We start from the raw sequence: 9,093 nt of genomic DNA on the forward strand, positions 1-9,093 counted from the left end.
TAACCTTCATTGACCCCATCTCTTTGCACTGCTGCTAAGAGGAGAAGGGACCCTTCCAGGCATGAGCCGCATCTTCTTTTCCTGCTCTAGTCTTTACTGGTGGATAGTAGAGGAAGGAAGGAGACACGAAGAGCATGAAAGTCTGAGAAAGGGAGTTATGGGATTTATTCTGAGAAATGCAGAGTGTAAATAAATTTCAGACACATCTTAGAGAGGAACTGGAAAGGGATGAGTTGGAGCACATATCTGATATTGTTTCCATAGCAAGCTTATATGGCTGCTGGTGGTTGATCTTAGGTTTTACAGTAGATACTCCTTGGATTTGACCTTTTGGTTATTACTACAGTCATTATGATATCAATAAGAAACAAAGTTTTAAAGGTCTCCATTCAAATCCCATGAAAAGCAATGGGGTTCTATTTCTTAAAGCCTTCTTTGAAAATCCTTCCTTATACCAAAATTTCCTTCCCAGAATCTAAATTTCTCTTCTAAGTTAAGCATCCTTGTACATGACAGAGCCAGACTATCATCGACATACTATTTTATTCTTTTTTTTTTTTAACTCAAGCGACAAATATTTCTTGATCTCAAATATGACAGGAAAATATTTTGCCATATTCAAAGGCTACTGAATGAAATGAGTGTCTAAAAAATAAATAGTGAGCAGAAATAAAGGGTTTCTCTTACAAACTTTTACATTTGCATATTATAAGGGAACCATTCATAGCTTGCAAGCACAATAGTTGAAAGTAATTCCTAGCAGAAATGAGCTAGCTGCAAGGACTGCTAACTGTAGGCAGCAAGCCAACCTATAAGATTGTGATCATGTCATTTGAGCAGCAAGTAAAAGACAGTATGGCTGAAGAACTACTGTGCTATTTTGTGGCAGACGGCTTGAAAAGGTGGCAGGTGAATAAAAAAAAGCCCTGTAAGAGTCCAATAACAGATAAATACATTACAAACAGCTGTAACTCTTATCATCTACCAAAAATTGCAGTAAATTGTACTTGTTTGTCGTCAAAACATACTCAGTAGGAACACATTACTGTGTCTAAGGGAGAGGCCTAAATTACAGTGACAAGATCAGTTTGACAGAGTTGTTTCGTGGGTTAAAGGTTTCCTCATGCAACTACAACTTCATGACTAAATCTTCAAGTGCTGGAACTGTCTACAAGTATGTCAGTGCCAGGTGAGGTGTACTAGTGTAGTTTTAGGAGAGGTTTTCAAGGGCCAAGTAGAGGTTATTCAGTTCCTTTTTCATTTGACAGAGTGCCCTCTTGACTTTCTGAGGTGTGTTCATGACGTCTATGCTGCTGGTGAACGGGTCGTAGTGCAGAGAAAAAGGCTTCTTGATCTTCGTTGCATAGTTTCTGTGAGGGAAGAAGGCAGAGCTGCTAGTTCTGAAGCCTTTTCCCTAAGTGTAAAACTGCAGGACCTAATTTCTCAGTAGGTAGGCATGGACTTATCAGGGAGCAGAGGCTGCTGTGACACCTCCTCCCTGTTACTTCTTAACACTGTCTGGTGCAGTACACCATCCCCACGGTTGAACTACTTGCAGCCCAAAGGATCTGCAGCGCTTGCGTTTCAGTGTGGCTGGCTCACACCGTCCTGTGCTGTTACAGCTCGACATTAATGCAATTCAGAGTTATTACAACCACAAACTGAGGAATGCAGGAACACAGCATGTGTGCCACCTTCACTTCCAAGAAATAACCTGGAGTAACTCTTTCTGTGTAAAATTCTAAAAAACTGTTGATGCTGGGCATCCTGGGTTATTTTGCTTTCTCTATAAAAAGAAAAAGCATGATTGCACACCATTTTTTACAATATTTCCATTAAGTATATGCGGGTAGGAACCCCCTGTACTTATATTGCCTTATGTTTTCCATTCTGACAGATTCTTGTGCCTTCAGTTATTTTGAGCAACTTTGGCTGAGCAACTATCCTGAAAAAAGATATGAAAAAGCTTCAAATCTGAGAATGGTATATTCCTTGTCCTTGTAAGTTCTTTTCAGGCTTGCCTGAGTCAAATGCTCTTAAAAACTCTCTCTCTTTCGCCAGTGAGTTCTCAGACATTTTTTTACACACAGTAATTTAAAGTGAACCTTCAGATTTAAGATGAGGGGTCTAATTTGCCATTGCTATAAACCCAGCAGACAGTGCTTCCCAGGAAGAGGTGGGGGGGAGTAGGGAAAAAGTCTGGCCCAGGTCCTTTTCCTCTAATAAATTCCTCATTTCAGCTCCTACATTCTCCCCAGTAGCTCCACAACCACTCCTGCCTCCAGCCAGAATTGGTCATCTTGTTTAAACAGTTGGAGATGAAGGCCAGGAGTTAAACCCTGCTTACTTAAAAAAAACAAAATTAAAAAAAAAATCCCTGCTGCATAACACAACACAACACAGTCAAAGAAATGCATTTAAAAACACCTCAGTCTAATTTGAAATGTTATTTAGATTGCAGTCAGATACTTTGTAGGAATTTGATTGCCTCTGAATGCTGATTCTGCATTCTTGTGTAGATATAATCAGAGGAGAAAGGCAATCTTGTTTTCTAAGCCCCCTGCTGATCCATGTTAATTCCTGAGTCTGCTATGAAATTTCCCTGTGACCTTGGGTAAATTTATTCTTCATGGCCTCCCATTTGTATGGACCAACACATAGGCACCGCAACTGTGGTATTGTGCTCTACTCTCACTATTCAGCTACAGAATTTACTTCAGAAGTTGCTAAAATGAAGCCTTCCTAAGACAAAACATGGGACAGGGCATAACAACATAGAGTTACGACTTTCTGTGAAGCTTTTCTGAGATAAACAATCTCATGTTTAACTTTGTTGTAAAAAATGCCACTGTACAGATGAAGTGCACAGTGTGATAGCTTGACATGGTTATTGCTGTAGTGGTAGATGTGTTTGAGTTTAGGATTCAAGCTGGTATGCCCCCACCCCCAATGAAAATACCTGCAAAAAACTTTACTTACCGAAGCTTGGCCTTGGCATCTTCCAAATTTTCTGCTACGAAATAGACAGGCTGGAAGGCTTGATCCTGATAGGGGTGAACTGCAGTCACTTCCGGATCAAAAGGCTTGTACTCTGGCTTGTTTGATAAAGCATACTTTGTAATGGGAACAACACAGGTTAGAGCAGCAGGTGAATGAACACAGCAAGAATTAGTGCCTACTGGGCTGTGAAATGCTCTTTGTGGAATAGTCAAAGGTAATATCAAGACCTGTTCTTTCACAGTTGAAAGCTGCTCTTCATAATCAGAAGTTAATAAAACAAATAATAATTAATTTTTTAAAGGAATTAAAAAGCCACAGTGAGGGCAAAGTCTATGCCACCCCTCAAAATCTAAATATCTAGAAGAAAAATATATCAAGCGGCCTTTTTCGACTAGTATCATAGAAGATTCACAGTCCCGTGCAGCACTATTTCAAAGTCTCCAGGCCATGTCACAAACCTCACATTTCCTGCTGCACTGCAAGACATATAGAGTGGTTCTGGTATTTTCTGCACAGCTCTCATGCCAGCTGAGCAGACTAAAAGGTTCCCTGAAACCCAAGATACAAATACGCACTATACTGAGCATGTGCGTGTTTGTGCTTTGGGCCCAGAGGGGTTCTTCTGTATGTTCTTCTCAGAGGTTTTTTCTACATTGACCCCTCAGGCAGACAGGAGGGTTATGGAAGCCACTTACGTCCACACTGCAGTCCATGAGCACATCTATCCTTTGTTTACAGAGACTGAAGATACCTTTAAATCAGCCAGCAGCAGAGCTGGTGACAGTGTGAGTGCATAGGTATTGGTGGTGTTTGTTTAGTACCTGTACAAGGTCCTGGGAAGGCAGCACAGCTCAGCACAACTCACAGCTAAAGTGAATGTCTGCACAGTTTGTCTGCCCCTGAAACCCAAAGGAGGTAGTTTAAAGCTGTCTCTGTTCCAGTGACACTTGAACTGCACTGTAGATATGACTAAAATCTGGTCTGCCTCCACCCGGCCGGATTCGTGAGTGCCATGGCCACTTCGGTGAAGTGTCCTGGGTACAAACAAAAAGGAAAAAGGCAACTCATCCCGGTCAATGTCAAGAACTTTCTATCCACCTTCAGCCTAGACTGTGAGTCCCAATCCACCTAGGGACTCTGTTTGAGTACTCATTCCTTTTTTAAGATCTGCCTGTTTATCTTTCTCAATTTTCCCTCAGTCTTCAGAAGGCTCCTCTCACTATTTCATGATCCTAATGCCAAATTCCATGGTATTAGTAAATACCTTGTAAGAGTAGGGGGACACTGCACAAAGTTTTCAGCTCAGTCTGCCAACTGAAAAAGTTTGGGAGTACCCTTAAGCACATTTTTTATGTATTTTACTGAATTGAGCCTGAACTCTCCATTACGGGAGGCCTACCTTAACCAGTAGGACAATTTGCTGTAGACCTGTTGCAGATATTAACACAAGGCTTTTTTATTAAAACAAAAAAAAAAAAAGAGAGAGAGAAAAAGAAAGAAGAATATAAAATGCTCAAAGATGGTCTTTTTCCTGTTCTTCATTTGCAGAGTGTAATTGAAGAATAAACCTTGGAGAGCACTCATACAGTCTAAGACTGATGGTATACACAAACATGAGGCTGCTCTTATAAACTTAGAAGCTCTGGGGACTAATGGGAAAAGATTTCAGAAACTCAAAACCTAACAGGGGTCACGCTATGCTGTCAGTGTTGAAGCAGAACTGAAATCCCATTGATTTCAGTGGAAGTTCAGCTTGAAACCGGATGGCCTTAAAGGTCTCTACAAGATAAGTACTTGTTGTGCTGCAAGAAATGCATATGTAGCACTGAGTGCTGCCAGAAGTGTGGTATGAGCCATAAGATTTTACAGTATGTAGGACAGAGTCCAGCTGTGTTAACAGGAGAAGCATTTCGGATAATGTAGAACAGCTGACAGAATATAGTGAAATAAACAGTGCAATACTGAGAGCTGTTGGGGAGGAATTCTTACAGTTCAGAGGAGGCGAGGCTGGCCAGCAGTCAGACCTATTATAACTGCTCAGTTTAGACTTGGGTATGGTCATCCTGTCCCTTCTGATGCCTAGCTGCCGTCACTAAATTATTTGTTAAATAACATTGCCTTAAGTGCAAGTCTCGTCCTCCAAGACTCCCGTTCTTGGCAGGCCCCGGCCACCCCATGCCCGGGTCTGCGATGTCCGGAGGTAGAGCAGCGACTCTTTCACGGGCACCCCCTTGTCGTGGGGAAGGAGCTTGCGTGCCCTTGTGAGGTTGAGAGCTGTGCTGGTGGTGGCATGGGCCTCCGGTGGGGTCTCCCAAGCCAGACAGGTCTCAACTGAAGGGTCAGACACAGTGTGTCCACGGGCAGGATGGGCTCACTAGCCTTGGGGCACCATCCTAGGAGAAGGACAACTCTGACTCCAAACCCGGGCAGATGGAGATCGTTTAGCCTTGTAAGGCTCATCCATCTAAGAGAAGGATACTCTAACCAAACCTACGACCCAAGGACTTCACTGTCACCGTCCAAGCTCGCCAGGCCCTGGCAGATGAACCTCAGATGTAAAGGGTGGAGCCAGTTCCGCACACGCTGCACCTCACCTAAAAAATCCACCGCGCAGGCCCGAAGGGTGCACTCATCGCTTGCAGTGAGCGTGGGAAAAGCCCTTCCCAGATCTTCATTCGCAAAGCCAAGCCATGATGATGATGAAGTGCAAGTCTCATGCAGAGTGCATCTAGCTCTACCTCTCATCCTCTGCCTTTCTTCCGGGCTGTGCCCTGAGTTAGCAGAATCAGTTCATCTGCAGAAAATAACTACCTGAAACTGAGTTCAGACTGGTCAGAGTGGATGTTGTGGAGAAGAGGAAGACATTTTGACTATTTCATAGTCAGGATGTGGTTCCCTGTGTTACACTCACACACTCACAGTCAGTCAGTCAGTCAGTCCAGGCTGCATTTCAGAGATGTTCCCAGGCTCCTTGCTGATGCTAAGATCTCACATAACATCAGCTAAACGTACTACTACTGCTACTCACTCTCTCCAGCTGGTTGGATGTTATCTTCCTGGAGCTAACCATCTAGCCTTAGTAACTCATGCCTTTATTGACTCCTCAATGACCAAATCATCCTACTCCTCCTCGTTCAGAAGCCTTCAGTGATGAGGAAACCCCTCCTTTGTGCAGGCTGCTGCAGCCTGCCTCCTCCATCGCATGAGCTGCAGTGAGTCTTCCTGTGACAAATGTGCCGATCAGCGAAACAATATAGAATCGAATTTGGGGGCTCCATGCACAAGCCCACATCTGGACCAATTGTGAGAAGTCTAGGAGATAATTACCAGGACGGACAATGGCTTTCTTCCAAGCAGTAGCAAAAATTATCTAGAATTTTCTCAAGAGCCAGCCTAAGACTGCAAAATGAGCTTTGAAGAAACTGAAGGCTGTCATGAGTCTTACTGCCTTCCAGTCTTCATCTTATCTAACAGAACTGCCTAACCACTGCTGTATTTCTAAAAAAACACCTTCTACGAAATAGACACTGCACTACACATACTTCCTCACTTCAGCTGTAGAAGAAACAGTTGGTACACATTTTCAAATTGCTAGCAGGTGTTTAGGCGTAGGACCTCAGCACTTCACTCACACTGCCACTGTCAATACTGAAGTTAGAATCAGATGCTTATGCAGACTAGAATGATTAAATGGAAACTTTTCTGTATTTCAGTTTTGTTCCAAATAAAAATCTGTGAGATGAATCAGTCAGCCATAAAAGGAAACTTCAGTGCTTAAGGCCACGGATATACTTAATTTGTTTACAAGAAGTTCCAGATACTCAAGGTTAAATGCACAGAACCCACTAAGGTGTGGTCCAAAAAGCTATACATAGTGATGAACTTGCAGAGCTAACATAGGGATTGTACAGGGCACATGGCAACATTGCTGGTGAAATACTTGCCCATCTTCAGACTGTCGTAGGTGGTACATGCAAGATGGACACACTTTTGGGGGGGCGGGAATAATCCTTCTTCATTACCTGTTGAATATAAATTCTATCGTATCTCTATGTAATTTCAGCAGTGCGATGGATGAAGACCTAGGTGGACTCAGCCGTATCAAAAGCTTATCCAGCAGAATTACCCAACAACTACTGATGACAAAAGTAATTACAAGAATCTGCCATTTATCAGCTCAAGACACTTACTACTTTCATTGTCAACCTTAGAGGCAGGGAATTCAAGATGCAGTTATAATTTTGTGATATATAGCACAGTTTTGTAAACAAGCTGTTCTTGCCTAATACTTTAATCAAAAGCAGAAGAGCTTTTTGGTGAAGAAAAGGGGAGAGAGAGAGGAGAGAGAGCACAAGTCTGGATCACTCAACATCAGCCACCAAAAGCGAGACTTTCTGATGTGACTTTTGCCTTCATCTCTCTCAAAATTAAATATAAAAAGGCGGTAACATTATGCAGATAGATTGTGTGGTGCCTATTACTATGAAAGCTACGTAATTATAAGAGACATGATTACCTCTGCCCTTTAGTACCCTGTTTAACATGTAAATAAATCTGATTTAAAAACATAAAGTATTCACACAGGCAGAGTAGGATAAATGTTGTCTTAAACTATGCTTTGGTATTGGACCTTTTTGGTTTTACCTTTAAGCAGGCCTTGGTTTCCTCTCGGTTGGCTGTGAATATAGCAAGAACTGAAGGTTTCTCAGAAAAAAGGTAGCCTCAGCCTTATTCTAGAACACATAGAAATGTAAACCAAATGCATTGCAGTGGAGCCTAATTTGTAGGGGAGCTCACTGATCTGCTATTTCAAAACAATACAATGCTGTGACAGTTCTAGCACACTTCTGCTCCTGTTCATGAACAGTTAGGTGCAAGATCAGGTTCCTATGTGGAAAAAAAGGCACGTTTATTTCTCTAGAGGCCTAATGAGCACTTGGCTTATCAACAGAGAAAGCTCTTTGAATCATATACCGCAGAATTTGCTCACAAAAGTCTCCAGATTGCAAGAGTTAGGAGAAAACCAGTGTTGAACTTGACAGATGGCAAAATGAAGGCTGATGTCTGGGAAGTTTCCCCTTTCTGTATGTTAAGTCTCGGCTGTCCCTCTATTGGGAGTCCTATTATAAATGTCCTGAGATATGTTAACAAGTTGTTTCTTCTATCAGTTGGCTGGGAAGCAAGCTGACCTGTATACCACAGTGAGAGTTTTGTAATATGTTCATCGTCATAACAATCCCACTGTCTCCAGTTATGCGAGTCCAGGTGTGTTAATCCAGCCACGGTTCCATGTGCCTGTTCCATGTAGCTGGTTGTCAGGCTGCTGTGTCTATGTGTCAAGCTTAACATGTATGTCCCATGACAAGATTCGTTTCTGGTTTATAAAAAGGCTTGAAAAGTGCGCTTTTTATTTTCCTTTGGCTCTTACTCATTAAAAAAAAAAAAAAAAAAAAAAAAAAAAAAAAAAAAAAAAAAAAAAAAAAAAATCATCCAGTATCTGCACAACCTGAAGCAATTGAGACCTACTGATACCAGTTCAGGGCTTTTGCACTTAGAAACAGATCAACAGCTTCAGTGCTCTGCGAAACTGAGGAGCAATAATTATCTCCCCTATCAGCTGTTCATCGAGGGGAGAGTAAACGGATAAGCTTTCTGTAAAGGTGTACAGTCCCTCTTTCCACACTTAATCTGTCCAGTGTACACGGGACAGTGTACACAGCTTTTCACCGACAATAAAGCTCGAGTTGGAATTAGTTTTGAAATGTATTTAGGAATGTAAAATGCTAAAACATTTTCTTTTCGTCATTGCCCATGCTATTTACAGTTTCTTCACACTTTACTTGGTCCAGTCAGTCAGTGCCTTTCTGATGCACATGCTCATGAATGTCAGTTGCAAGGACGAAGTAGCAAAGTTCGTAATAGGCATAATATTGCCCTCTAGCGACTAATTCGAAAAGATGCAGGACTTTTACGCTGAAGTCAACTGTATTACCTGGACAGGAGCAGTAAGAAACAAATCTAATCCTGTATAGGATGGTTGCTTTCCTAGCATTTCATCTCTTTGGGTGCAAGACAGGTACAATACAGTACTTC

The 9,093-nt window shown here is 42.1% G+C and overlaps 1 protein-coding gene across 1 annotated transcript in view; it reads right to left on the reverse strand.

Moving 5' to 3' along the window:
* Positions 1-1,210: 1,210 nt before the first annotated feature.
* TH (tyrosine hydroxylase) overlaps positions 1,211-9,093 on the reverse strand; it is a gene marked incomplete at its 5' end in the record, with an annotated part of 34,659 nt that continues 26,776 nt past the window's right edge. Inside the window, 2 exons of the mRNA XM_010145273.1 lie at positions 1,211-1,370; positions 2,980-3,113. Coding sequence (XP_010143575.1) covers positions 1,211-1,370; positions 2,980-3,113 — 294 coding nt within the window. The remainder of the gene's footprint in view (positions 1,371-2,979; positions 3,114-9,093) is intronic.

The sequence above is a fragment of the Buceros rhinoceros genome, unplaced genomic scaffold (assembly GCF_000710305.1).
Source record: "Buceros rhinoceros silvestris isolate BGI_N320 unplaced genomic scaffold, ASM71030v1 scaffold571, whole genome shotgun sequence".
Classification (NCBI taxonomy): Eukaryota; Metazoa; Chordata; class Aves; order Bucerotiformes; family Bucerotidae; genus Buceros; species Buceros rhinoceros.